Source organism: Chelonoidis abingdonii, chromosome 11 (genome assembly GCF_003597395.2).
Source record: "Chelonoidis abingdonii isolate Lonesome George chromosome 11, CheloAbing_2.0, whole genome shotgun sequence".
NCBI lineage: Eukaryota > Metazoa > Chordata > Testudines > Testudinidae > Chelonoidis > Chelonoidis abingdonii.
Genome location: NC_133779.1, coordinates 32,411,979 through 32,426,000, shown reverse-complemented (window position 1 = coordinate 32,426,000; position 14,022 = coordinate 32,411,979). Strand labels below are relative to the sequence as shown.

Sequence of the window (14,022 nt, the reverse complement as noted above, 5' to 3'; positions counted from 1 at the left end):
AGACATGAGTGTCATGTACCATTCCCGGCCATCCCACATTGATGCCGATGAAACGTCCCTTGTGATCCACCAGTGCTTGCAACACCATTGAAAAGTACCCCTTGCAATTTATGTACTGGGTGCCCTGGTGCTCTGGTGCCAAGATAGGGATATGGGTTCCATCTATCGCCCCACCACAGTTAGGGAATCCCATTGCAGAAAAGCTATCCACTATAACCTGCACATTTCCCAGAGTCACTAGCCTTGATAGCAGTAGATCTTTTATTGCGTGGGCTCCTTGGATCACAGCAGCCCCCACAGTAAATTTGCCCATTCCATATTGACTCCCGACTTACCAGTAGCTGTCTGGCATTGCAAGGTTTCACAGGGCTATTGCCACTAGCTTCCCAACTGTGAGGGCTGCTCTCATCTTGGTATTCTGGTGCTTCAGGGCAGGGGAAAGCAAGTCACAAAGTTCCATGAAAGTGCCCTTATGCATGCGAAAGTTCCGCAGTCACTGGGATTCATTCGAGACCTGCAACATTATGCAGTCCCACCAGCCTGTGCTTGTTTCCTGGGCCCAGAACTGGCATTCCACCGCATGAACGTGCTCCATTAACATCATGATGTGCACACTGTCGGGGCCCGTACTTTGCGAGAAGTCTATGTCCATGTCTACATCTTCATCAGTCTAGTCAGCGCGCTGCCGTCACCTCCTCGTCTGGTTTTGCTTTGGCAGGTTCTGTATATACTCCAGGATACTGTGTGTGGTGTTTACAGTGCTCATAATTGCTGCAGTGATCCCAGCAGGCTCCATGCTCATTAAAAAATAATGCATTTATTAAATTTGTGACTACATGACTTGGAGAATTGTATGTCTCCTGTTCTGTTTTACCTGCATTGTGCCATATATTTCATGTTGTAGCAGTCTCGAATGATGACCCAGCACATGTTGTTGATTTTAAGGACACTTTCACAGCAGATTTGACAAAATGCAAAGAAGGTACCAATGTGAGATTTCTAAAGATAGCTACAGCACGTGACCCAAGGTTTAGGAATCTGAAGTCCCTTCCAAAATCTGAGAGGGACGGAGTGTGGAGCATGCTATCAGAAGTCTTAAAAGAGCAACACTCCAATGCGGAAACTACAGAACCCAAGCCACCAAAAAAAAAAAGAAAATCAACTTTCTGCTGGTGGCCTCTAACTCAGATAATGAAAATGAACAGGCGTCGGTCCACACTGCTTTGGACTGTTATCGAGCAGAACTCATCATCAGCATGGATTCATGTCCCCTGGAATGGTGGTTGAAGCATGAAGGGACATGTGAATCTTTAGCGCATCTGGCACATAAATATCTTGCAACGCTGGCTCGAACAGTGCCGTGAGAACGCCTGTTTAACAGTGCAATTAATCAGTTGACAGCCCTAGTTAGTTTTGAAGTAAGCTTCAAGGGACAACAGGTTAAAATTCAGGCACAAACTGCACCACAGCATCCTAGAAGGAAGATTTTGTTCTTGATAAGTGAACAGAAGTAAAACTCTAAAACGTGTAATACATGGGAATCTACCTTTTTATAGCTGTTGAGACCAATATATACAATTTCTCAAAAAATGTCATAATTTCACTTACAGATCCATAAATGGTAAATTCTCTTCACCAGACTCTGATAGTCTATGGGAATTTCATCGGCAAAGTTCTGGTAGAAGCACGGTTTCAGAGGAATAAACTTGGGGAGCGGAGGGAAGTTATTTACTTTCTCTACAAAACAAAACATACACACAGTTTAGCTAACTCAGACATATTCTCTTAAATTAATGAATCATCATAACGACATGACCCCTCACCTGCACTTCCCAGTACAGAAATATCCAGAGGAAGCACAGAAAAGAGTGTGGAAGCTTCAAACTATCCTGAAAAACACGCCCACCATTAGGAGAGAAGAGAATCCCTAGTTTCAGTTTATTTACTCAAATGGGCCAACATCAGCACTTATCTTCACCCTGGATATTTAGGGCTCATTCTCTGTTGCTTTGTAGCCTGTGTAGTCATTTACACCAGTGCAAACCAGGGGAAAAGCACCACCATTCTGATTCAATTGCATTTCACTGGCATAAATGACCACAAAAGTTGCAGTGCAACATAAACTCCAGACTCAGCTCAAGGGCACAGTAGCTTAGATAGGGTGAGAGAGGCCAGCTAAGCAGGTCTCTAACTGCATCTAGTGGTGGCAGCCCTTGCAGGAGGGTTTTATCTAATCCACTAGGGCACAAAAGCAGGGGTGGATATTGGTTTCCCAGACCAAAGAAATCAGATGAAAAGCAGGGATTCTCCCCTCCCACAAGACAGAGATGGAAGTTTGCTTGCAGAAGAGCCTACATTCCCAGTGGAGGTCTTGCTGGGTACACCAATCAGGCCTTGTGGCCTGCAGCTGATATGGTCTGATGACAATGAAAGGGGTGACTTTAGGAGAACAATCCTCTAGAAATACTAAAAGGATGCCATCCAGTCAAAGGGGAAAATGAGTCACACCAATTCTTCATGGGATATCTGCCTTGCAGATATCAGGATGTTTTCATTGTTATGAATTTCGTAAGTCGTGATCTTCTTGCCTTCCAAATCCAATATTTATATTCTCATTCAGCCCTGCCCTTAGCAAACCAAGTCAAATTCAGACATCGTTATACAGACAGTAGGGACAGCCACACAACAAGGAGCAGAGAGATACAGACCTTCTTATATGCATTTTATTGTTTAAGCCTCTGATTTTTTAAAAAATGTTTAAATAAGTAAGAGGACTCTTTAAACTGTGTAATCCAAACTGCTGTTAGCTGATGGGAAGATATGCACGTGTGAATATTTAATATAACCATGTGCGCATTTCTACATGTTTGGGAATATTTGTTCTTGCCTTTGAGTGCTGATTAAAGTTTGATTCCAGGGCATTGTGACTAATTGTTTCAAGTCTTCAGCTTCAGTAAACAGAATTAAAAACAATCAGAGGAAGAGAAGAAAAATGTCCTGGGAAAACTTCCAAATGGCACGGAAGACAAGACAAGTGTCTGACCATGATCTTTCAGGCCCAGAGAGTTCCCCCTCTCTCGCTATCATCTCTGTGAGAGAAAATAAAAAGCTGCTCTGGCAAAATTAACTGCTCTCTATAGAAACACCAGTAACAGGAGCAGCCTCACTGTGATGCTAAATGAACAATCTGGCCAGAGCTTCTTTATCAGGGTACTGCTAGCCCCTTCTTTGTCCCCCACTCTCAAAATGTAGCTGCAGCCACTTTATATTACTGCAGATCCTTTTCTCCTTCCCTCCTTGAAAGGTGGCCTCATTCACCAACATTCCCCGTGACTGCAAGCCACCAGTGCATCTGCCCCGTAGGTTTTCTTGAAGCACAGGTTCAAAACCTGGCAGATTCAGATAAGCCCTCCAGCTTTCTCAGGCAGATACATTTAGTACCATAATGTTTACTTTGCATTTTGCACTGCCTGGAAAGTAATGACCCCATGGTAGTTGGCTAAAAGTGTTTGTCGGCGGCCAAAATTTCCTCTATTATTCTCCTCTATTGTCATGTACCATGTTGTGTGCCAGCTGGCTCCTACCCGCCCACCCCAGAGTTGGCTGCATTTTAGGGTTGCTGTGCATATGCAATTTTAAACTGTTTGAGGTTTCTTCAGAGGAAAGACAATAGAAATGTAAGAGAATATTCTCTCTCAGATCTGATCACATGCCCCAGAGATTTCTACAATACTCACTTTTGCTCTAGGACAAGACTGTTAAACTACAGCAAGCACAATGTTAGCTAGAAAACACTGTCAATTTTAGAGGATGTATAAGCTCAGGAATTGTTCCAGCTCGCAGTGAAGTCAATGGCAGTTTTGCTATTGTTTTCAATGGGAGCAGAATTAAGCCCTTGATTTAAGTTCATAATGCAGCTAGTAGTGCTGTGGAAGCATAAGTTTAATCTCTGTAGGGACTGCAGTGACCAATTTCCTTCACACAAGCATTTAAGTCACACCCAGCCTTCTATGGCCAGGATGGGGACCTCAGTTAATGATCCTAAGGAGAAACACAGTGGAAAACAGGAGCATGTGGAAGGGAAGAAAAGAGGAGCAGGCAGAAGGCTCTACAAAGGATGAAAAGGGCCCATGGAGAGAGGAAGAAAAGCTTGTCATGCCTAATCCACTATGCTGATAGCCGTACACTGTTGAAACGTTATGTGCAATCCTTTCTGTTTCTCTGTATTTAGTACTGCTCTTTACCTGCCATTTCTGCTAGAAGTGTTCCTTGGAGAAATCTGAAATCAGATAGCAATGGATCTATTAAAGAAAGAAAGGAAATCAGATCAATAGCATATAACTGTAACCCATATCCACAGAAATCCCAAATTTTAAAGGCATTTTTGCAATATCCAACAAAGTCCACATTTTTTCAAAAATTCATTATTCTAGCTCTGGACTGCCAGCGTAGCCTTTCCAGTGCAAAATGTTTGTTTCTAACTCTACAGAGTAGGCAGGCTCAAACAGTATCACTAAGAGAAATATGAATTACCCCTATTTGTATTAATGGGATGCTACCTTTGAAGGCTTAATTACAACCTCACCGTCAAAAGCTTCAGCAGCTTTACTGCTCAGCAATGTATAAATGTGCTGCTAAATGTACCTGACACAGTCAGAGGTTGCACAGGAAACTGCTGCCAGAACACATTCCGGCTGAAGGCTGGCAACAAGTTGAGACAAATGAGCCTGGTTTGGACTCAAGTCCAAGCAAAAAAAAAAAAAAAGATGTAATGATCTGACTGTTCCCCAGCTCACCATGGCACTTTCATAACTGTTACGGTATGAGAACACTTCAAACGCTACAGCAACAGCTATACCGCCGTAACGCTTCGGTGTAGACACCACCAATGCCGATGGGAGAGGTTCTTCTCTTTGCATAGGTAATCCACCTCCCCAAGAAGCAGTAGCCAGGTTGATGGAAGAATTCTTCCATTGACCTAGCAATGTCTACACCGGGGGGTTAGGGTGGTATACCTAACTCTCTGAGAGGCGTGAAAAAATTTTCACATGCTGAGAGAAGTAGTAGCTATACTGATATAATTTCCCACTGTAGACCAGGCCTTAATTATTAACCCATTGTTTGCTAGGAAAAACACAAACACCACAAAAAGAAAACAAAAATATCACAGACGCAACACAGAAACTGACAGCATGGTTTATCTTCACAGATAATTCTTTTACACAAAAGTTTGGCAGGGAACCAGACTGCAGTACAGAACTCCCACAGAATTCACACATCCATCATTCTTTTTTTAAAAAAAAAATCATGCAAAAACATTCAGAGACTTTACAAATAAAGATTATTTAGCGAGGGGTGGAGAACCATTCTTATTATCGCAATTCTTGGAAGACAATCGTGCAATCCTTATTCTCCTCAGCAAACTTCAGTGGAATTAATTACGTGAGTAAAAGCTGCAGGTTTGGGTCCTGAACCACAGATAGCTGATTCTATCTTCTTGATATTTAAAGACAGAAAATGTGTGCCAATGCTTTCAGTAAAACACAAGCTGAAAACAAAGAATCCTTTAAAAAACAAAAAAAAACAAAACAAAAAAACCTTTTGTTTTGGCCACAGTTCTAAACCAGAATTTGAAGTCCACCTCTACCTCGATATAATGCTGTCCTTGGGAGCCAAAAAAATCTTACGGAGTTATAGGTGAAACCACGTTATATCGAACTTGATCCACTGGAGCATGCAGCCTCCCCCCCCGCCCCCGGAGCACTGCTTTACCGCGTTGTATCTGAATTCGTGTTACATCAGGTGACGATATAATGGGGTAGAGGTGCACCAACAAAAATAACTGGCAAAATGAAAGAAAACCCAAGAAAGCCCTTACTTTAATATGACAAACAGAAACGTACAAGTTCGACCTCACACTGCAGTGTGATCTTGAGACTAGGGCACTGAACTTGTGAGCCAGGAGAAAACCACTAAATTGTAAAGTGAGTTGCCTCAAGTTACAACATCTCTGACCCTCTGTTTCTTCTGCCACTCTTTATCGGTCTTGTCTATCGCTTAGTCTGCACACCAAGTAACAGTAGGGGCATATTGGGTTTTGTCATGACCCATCCACTCCCAGTCATTACAAAACCCAATTTCCCCATACTGTTACTCACACCTTCTTGTCAACTATTTGAAATGGGCCACCCTCATTACCACTACAAAAGTGATATTCCCTCCCTTGGTACTGTCAATTGAATTGTCTCGTTAGATTGACCCCCCCACTTGGTAAGGCAACTCTCATCTTTTCATGTGCTATGTATATATGCCTGCTACTGTATTTTCCACTCCATTCCTCTGATGAAGTGGGTTCTAGCCCATGAAAGCTTATGCCCAAATAAATGTGTTAGTCTCTAAGGTGCCACAAGTACTCTGCGGTTTTGCTGATACAGACTAGCACAGCTACCACTCTGAAACCTCTCATTTTGCACCAGTATATATATATTTTTAACACAGATCTAGTTATACTGGTACAATCCTTAGGCTATGTCTACACTAGACACCTTACGGCAGCAGAGCTGGATCGATGCAGCTGCACCGCAGTAAGATCTCCCATGTAGCCGCTCTGCGTTGACAGGAGAGAGCTCTCCCATCGACATCATTAAACCATCCCAAACCCCATCTCCTGCCAACAGAGCGCTGTCCACACCAGCGCTTCTGTTGGTATAATTTATGTCAGTTGGGGTCACACCCCTGAGTGACGCAAGTTTTAATGACAAGTGCTAGTGCTGACATAGCTTTAACGTGGACAGTTAGATTAGCACAAAGATGACTCTCACCGGTATAGCTTATTCCCCTTCCCATCCAGGAAGAGAGATGCAGGGTATAAGGCACCTTTATACGGGTGTAACTGCATCCTCACTAGGGAGGCTGCATCACTAACTCTACTTGTACAGTTTAGCACAGACGAGACCTATGTAAATTTTAAGTTTTTCGGGGCCAGACCTGTCCCTTACTATGTGTTTGCACAGTGCTGGCACAATGGGACCCCAATCTGAGTTGGGGCCCTAAGGACTATCACAATACAAACAACCAGCCACCACCACCTCTTCACACACCGTCTGACAGGGATTTTAAACTTTAAACATGATTCATAAATCGAGGCTTTTTTTTTTGCTTTGCCTCGTTCCTTTTGTATTGTGTAAACAGGAAATAAAGTATGAAGACAGAAGTTCAAATTAACTTTGGCCCTACCACATGCAGCTGCTTTTGACAAAGAACAACATTTTTTGGAAAGAACAAGTCACATAATTCAACCAATTACATTAAAATGTCAATAGAAAGAAAAATCTATTACTGAAAGATTAGTAAACAAACAGGGTCATTTTTTCAGGCTGGAGGAATGCAGATAGTGTGCTCCCACACTAATCAGTCCTTAAAATCCTAACGGGAGGTGGAACGATATAGTGCTTAGAGCATGCAACCGAGAATTCCTGGATTATATCTCTGGCATTGCAGAGAGCCATGTTACAACATCCCAGAGTTTCAGTTTCCCCATATATTGTTTTCACTAAAAAAAGTGTTATAAATTAATTAAAAGCATCTAAGAGAAAAAGTAACTCTTAACTCTTTACCCTCATTAACCTTCCTAGGGTATACCTGCACTATAAGTCATTATAGCAATGCCAGCACAAACCCCTAGTGTACACACACACTGTACACTGAAGGACAGGATTTTACCATTAGTATAGACCACCACCTCCCTGAGTAACCATAGCAAGGTCATCAGAAACATTCTTCTGTCAACACAGCAGCATCTACGCTAGGCATTGGGTCAGCATAGCTATGGTGCTCAAGGGGTGGGGATTCTTCATACCCCTGACTGAGGTAGCTATGTCAACCTCAATTTTAAGTGTAGACAAGGCTCAAACTCTTACTAAATCTCATATATGATTTTATACTACAGCTGTATTCATTCATGTGCTGCCGGCCCTGTTCTGCAACCCTTACTTACATGAGTAATCTCACTGAAGTCCATGTTTTCACTCCAAACAGGGTGTTTTAATGAAACAGCAATTTCAATGTAAAAAAACAAAACAAAACCAAGCCTCCCCGCCACGAGATTCCACGATTTATTTAGATTCCTCTAGTTTTGTTGGCTTTGGGCCTCAATCCTGCTCCCACTGAAGTCCATGGACATTATGCCATGGAATTCAGTAGGAGCAAGCTCAAACTCTTTGTATGAGGATATGCACTTACATTGTTGGCTTGGACCTTGAAGTACTTTTCTTTAGTGCTCTGAAATGGCTTGGTAATTGAGTCGTTATTACGCACTCCCAACTTGTCATTTATTTTGGCAGGGACTCCTGCAAATACTTGATTGTATGTTAGAGGAGAAGACACCTTAGATTTATGATAAAAGAGAAGAAAGATCCTGCTCCTGCAAGGTGACAATGTTGCTCGGTTCCCATTCACTTGAGCATATATAGCCCGTACAATGCTATATTTCTATTTGAAGAAATCCTAGCCATCAGTGAACTTCAGCTGCGAGATACAAGTGTTGTGAAACAGCTGCACTGCAAATGTTGATCAGTTAAGCAAGAAGAGACACGGATGAGCAGTTACATCTGCACATAGAGACCATAACTGACTTGTGTCTCGTGATGCAGTCGTACGAAAGATACTAACAGAAATATAAGATCTATTGTACATTCATGTAGAAACTTTAAGTTAACTGAAAAGAACAGATTAAAAATGCATCACCCCACCACTCTCTGCAGCCAAGACTTTTCAGTTAAAATCCATCTTGCTAGGGGGAAAGTAAAGGAAAAGAGAAGTGCATTTTACATCCAGATTTCCACTATGCTCCTAAGCAAACATGAATAACTCAAAGTTTACAGTCCAATTCACATGACTCACAAAACTAAGAGGGGGTTCAATGAAAGCTGCTACTGTCTCCATTTCAAAAACACAAAATGCCCTTGTGTCTTGTTGAGGGCAGCATTTTCTGTTTTAAAAATGTAAGAAACAGGATACTGTTGTCTGCACAGGAAGCAGGCAAAAAACTACATTAAAAGGATACATCATGTTTAAAGTCGTAGGTCATAAATAAATGTATTTCTTTACCCATGTTACTAATATCTTAGGTTGTCAGAAGTGAAAGTTTTAAATCGGATTTATTTCTCGGTGTTTGTGCCTTTCATCGATTTTTTGAATTTCTCTCAGCTTGGAGAAAGGACAGTCCAGCTGTTAGGATGCTAACCTGAGACTTTTAGGTTCATAGCGACAAAGAGTCCTGTGGTATCTTATAGACTAACAGACGTAATGGAGCATAAGCTTTTGTGGGTGAATACCCACTTCATCTGATGCATGATTATCTGATCTATAATCAGAGATAAGGCCAGAAGGGACCATTGCGATCATCTAGTCTGACCTCCTGGATAACATGCCATAGCACTTCCATCCATTAATTCCTGTGAAAAATAGTTAATCTTACTTTAAAAATTGTCTGTGATGTAGAATCTACCACAATCCTTGGTAAATTGTTCCATGGCTAATTAACCTCACTGTTAAAAATGTGTGCCTTATTTCCAGTCTGAATTTTTCTCGCTTCAACTTCCAGCCATTGGTTCTTGTTCTAACTTTGTCTGCTAGACTGAAGAACCCGTTATCAATGTTTTGTTCCCCATGTAGCTATTGCTTGCCCCAAGATAGACTCCCCTGACAACCTGCAAATATAGCCTACACTTTGTTCCTAGATTATAGTTACTTGTGAGAGCCAGGTTCAAGTCCCTGCTCTGTCAGAAACTGCTTGTGTGACCTTCAGCAAGCCACTTAGGGACAGATTTTTAAAAAGTATCTAGGCACCACCTAAATCACATTGAAGTCAATGGGAGTTAGGCACCTAACTACTTCTAAATATCTGCCCCTTAGTCTCCTAATGCTTCAGCTCCCCATCCGTACAATGGGGATAAAAGCACTCCTCTACTTCACAAGGGTGTTGTGTGGATAAATACATTAAAGATTGTGAGGCACTCAGATAATGGGGGCCATATGAGTACCTAAAAAGAGAAATAGGAAAATGGATGATCAAGACAAATGAATTCAATTTTACTTTTGTTTATAGCCAGTTTCGCTGTCAGGCTAGGGAGGGAGCTTTCACCTGTGCACTCTCCTAATCCTGAGTTGCTGGGAAGATGGGACAAAAACACCCTCTCTTCTGTCAATGAGACAGCCTAGGGGCTGCTCTATCTGTTAATTAGATTTCCAAGGATGTCCATAGTTTACAATCAGGCTCAGAAGGATGCAATTTTTACTGATAAATGTCAATTCACCACACACAGCCAAACTGACCAAAAAAAATATAATTTCCATCAAGAATAAAGCAAAATTTACAGATGGGCAAAGAAAAATGGTGCTTGAGAACTTAGAGCTTGATTGAAGGATATTTATTTTGTATATTTTGATATGTGATGTTGACAATTTGTGTTTTAACAGTCATAAAACTTCAACTTTTTGAATTTTGATGTTTATAGTCATTAATTATTGCCTGCCCCCCCCCCCAGTTTCCTGGAACTGTAAAAATTTAAATTGATACAAAAATTTAAAATGCTTAAAATAGACATTAATATTATCTGTCAAAATTATAAAAAACAAATAAACTGAGTTTTGCCAAGCCTACTTACAATATATGCTACTGCCATGCTCCCTCTCAACATCTATACTGGCACTTGCAGAAGGCAGTTTATGGAAGCCCAACACAATTTTCCCCATACCCCTGGCGGACTATTTACAACTATCCTACATAAGATCCCACATGACAAAAACATGATAGACAGACATTGGCTTCAATGGGGTTACTCCTGTGAATAAGCCTTACTCATATGAGTAAGAGATTGCAGCAGTGGACCTCAGAGGAGGAGAGAAAGACTTGTTTTCTAACGTGTGTTTCTGTGTTTTCACACTGCATTTCAACTACTACCCCTGGGGGAATTCTGCACCAAAAAATTAAAAATTCTGCACACAATATTTTAAAAAACTCTACATATTTTATTTGTTAAAACAACCCAATATAATCATGCTGGTTTCAATTATTTAGGTAATTTATTTAAAGTACAATACAATGGATGGAGAATGGCAGTGGGGAGCACTGGAGGAAATCCCGAACCCCCCTTGCCTAATAGTAACGTAGCAAGGTTTGACCCTTTATGCAGCCATATGCTCAGTGTTACATCATAGGCAACTGAAGAGCAAGTGAGGGCAGGGGAATCAAACTCACAATTTGTATTGGCTACTGACTATCTTCAGAAAAGTCAGTAGCAAACAGTTCATAGAGCACATTTTAATAAGAACTTTTTTCAGTCCAAAAATGTAGACCAGTTGTAATCAGTAAAGAACCATATGCATTTATAAGGCCATACTGTCCTTTACACCACTCTGACCCTGTAAAGGAGCCTTAAAACTTTTACACCAGTTTTATACTCCTGGGGGAATTCACAAAGACAATGGGAACAATTCACCAAGTGGGCAGGCTGCTATATTCTGCTCTTTCTGAGGGGACAGCCTGCGCCACACCTACCTCCTCAGACACACTTTGAAGCACTACCCCTCCATGCCAAGCATGCTGCAACAGTGAAGAGGGACAGTGTGTGTCTCTCACAAACACCGACCCCTTCAGACACACTCGCGGTGGTGATTTATGTCTCTATTGGCTGCTCCAGGTGCCTGAACCAACCTGCCTGTGCTGCTGGGAAGGGGTGCATGACTGCTCTTGGGGCTTCCCTTTACTTCCCCATCAGAAGTCATTTTTCTGCAGGGAAGAAAATAAATCTGCAGGGGGACATGAATTCTGCACATACACAGTGATGCAGAATTCCCCCAGGAGTAAACTACTCAGATTGGCCTAGCAAATGGGACCTGTGCAGCAGACAACAGTAATGCCCAAAGTAAAATTAAAAAAAAACACATACAAAAATAAATAATTATCAATTATTTACATGTCAAATGTCTACACCTGAGATAAATACCACAAAGGTCTCATCACTACAGTGTGAGAGAAATACAGTTTCAGAATATATTTAGCAAAAGGTATTGCAGTAAACAGCAAAAAGAGGAGGGGAAAGGAAAACCATCTCTCTTGGAACTACTAGTGCCCAAGATACACTTTGAAAAAACTTCCACCCTTCTTGCAATCACCACATGTGCAAACCCCTCATTTATTACAGATGTAACTTTCCCTTGCATTCACTGTAAAATCAGCCTCTCCTTCCACCTTCACAGCATACAAGAAAGCACTCCCACCCTTCTCACTTGCTGAACACTCATAATACAGAATTACCTCAATTAACAAATACAAAATGGTCATTTGCATCCACAAACCAGGCAGTTACACACCCAAATCGCCACAAATCACAAGGCAACAAAGTGCAAAACCTGGCAGAGGAAATATGGGTGGGAACCAGCCACTGACAACTTGTTGCTGAATAGTCAGACTTGGGAGACAGCACATTGTTTAGGGCAGGGGGGTTGGAGAGAGAAGTGTTTCCAATCCAATCAGTCCCCAGGGCCAAGGGGCGGGGAGAAGAGGTCTGCCTGGTTACACCCCCCTCTCCCATTAATTATTCACCTGGACTAGCTACCTCCCCCCACCCCATTAATTACTTGCCTAGGCTGAGAGGGGGGTGGTCTGGCTACACCCTCTTATTAATTATTCACCTGGGCTGGGGGGGGGCTAGCTACATCCCCTCCTCCATTAATTATTCACCTGGGGGGGGGCTAGCTACACCCTCTCCCCCATTAAATTATTCACCTGGGCTGGCTACCCCCATCCTTTAATTACTCACCTGGGCTGAGGAGGGTGGTGGTCTGGCTACACCTCCCCGATTAATTATTCACCTGGGCTGGGTGGGGCTAGCTACACCCCCTCCCCCATTAATTACTCGCCTGGGCTGAGGGGGGTGGGGTGGTCTGGCTACACCCCCTCCCCCATTAATTACTCACCTGGGCTGGGGGGGGGTGGTCTGGCTACACCCCTCCATTAGTTATTCACCTGGGCTGAGGGGGGGGTGGCGGTCTGGCTACACCCCCCCCCATTAATTATTCACCTGGGCTGGGGGGGGTGGCGGTCTGGCTACGCCCCCATTAATTGCTCGCCAGCGCTGGGGGCCCGGTTACCACCCCCCATTACTAACCGGGGCAAGGGGCCGCTCCCTGTCCGCCAAGCCACTCCCCGCGGAGGCAGCTACCCGCTCTGCTGTTTATCGCCCTTACCTCAGCATCAGCCGCCGAAGCCCTCCGCTCCCTCCAGCCCTTAGTAACTGCCACGGGGCACACCGGGAGTTGTAGTTCCAGGGCAGCTTATCGCCGCCGCCGCGAACGGTGACGATGACTACATCTCCCAACATGCCCCTCGGCGTCCCTCCGTCACGTGACCAAGGGAGAGCGTCTGAAGCCGGGTGGGGGGCAGACAGATATTGGACTACGGCAGCTTGCGGGGGACAATTTTATAAGGGAGGTGTGTGAAAGGCGAAGCCAGGGCTTGCCTGGGCCTGCCAGAGGTAGTGTGGAGGCTGCTGGCCACCGCCTGGGTTCACTGATGGGGCTGGCATCTGCACCCCCCCCACACACACTTTAGGCCTCTGCCCCTTAGCACCCCCACCTGGCCTTTGCAGGCTGCAGCTCCGGGGCCGCAAGATGCCCTTTGCCGCAAGGCGCGTCCCTGTCCCTTGTTTTTGTGCCCACAGGGCTGGTCAATGCCGGTTCGGTTGCACCCCGCCACGGTGTGCAGGCAGGGCCGGTGCAACCATTTAGGCGACCTAGGTGGTCACCTATGGCACTGGCATTTGGGGGGCGCCATTTTCTTCAGCAGCGACCAGCGGCCAGATCCTTGGCTGCCCCGGTCACCACCGGCATTTAGGTGGAGGGAGCTGGGGCAGGGGAGCGTGGGGTCAGGCTGCCTGCAGCAAGTAAGGGGGGGCAGCACGCAGGGGAACTCCCGCCCCAGCTCACCCTTGCCCAGCCCCCTACCCGAGCACACTATGG

At 43.9% G+C, this 14,022-nt stretch overlaps 1 protein-coding gene across 1 annotated transcript in view; it reads right to left on the bottom strand.

Annotated features, from left to right (window-relative positions):
* The window catches only part of SCAMP4 (secretory carrier membrane protein 4), a 38,840-nt gene extending 25,455 nt beyond the window's left edge, over nt 1-13,385 (bottom strand). The window contains 7 exon segments of the mRNA XM_075070846.1: nt 1,609-1,737; nt 4,245-4,301; nt 4,645-4,689; nt 9,218-9,228; nt 13,173-13,218; nt 13,221-13,251; nt 13,254-13,385. Of these exon segments, the coding sequence (XP_074926947.1) occupies nt 1,609-1,737; nt 4,245-4,301; nt 4,645-4,689; nt 9,218-9,228; nt 13,173-13,218; nt 13,221-13,251; nt 13,254-13,385 (451 nt within the window).
* Nucleotides 13,386-14,022: the final 637 nt, after the last annotated feature.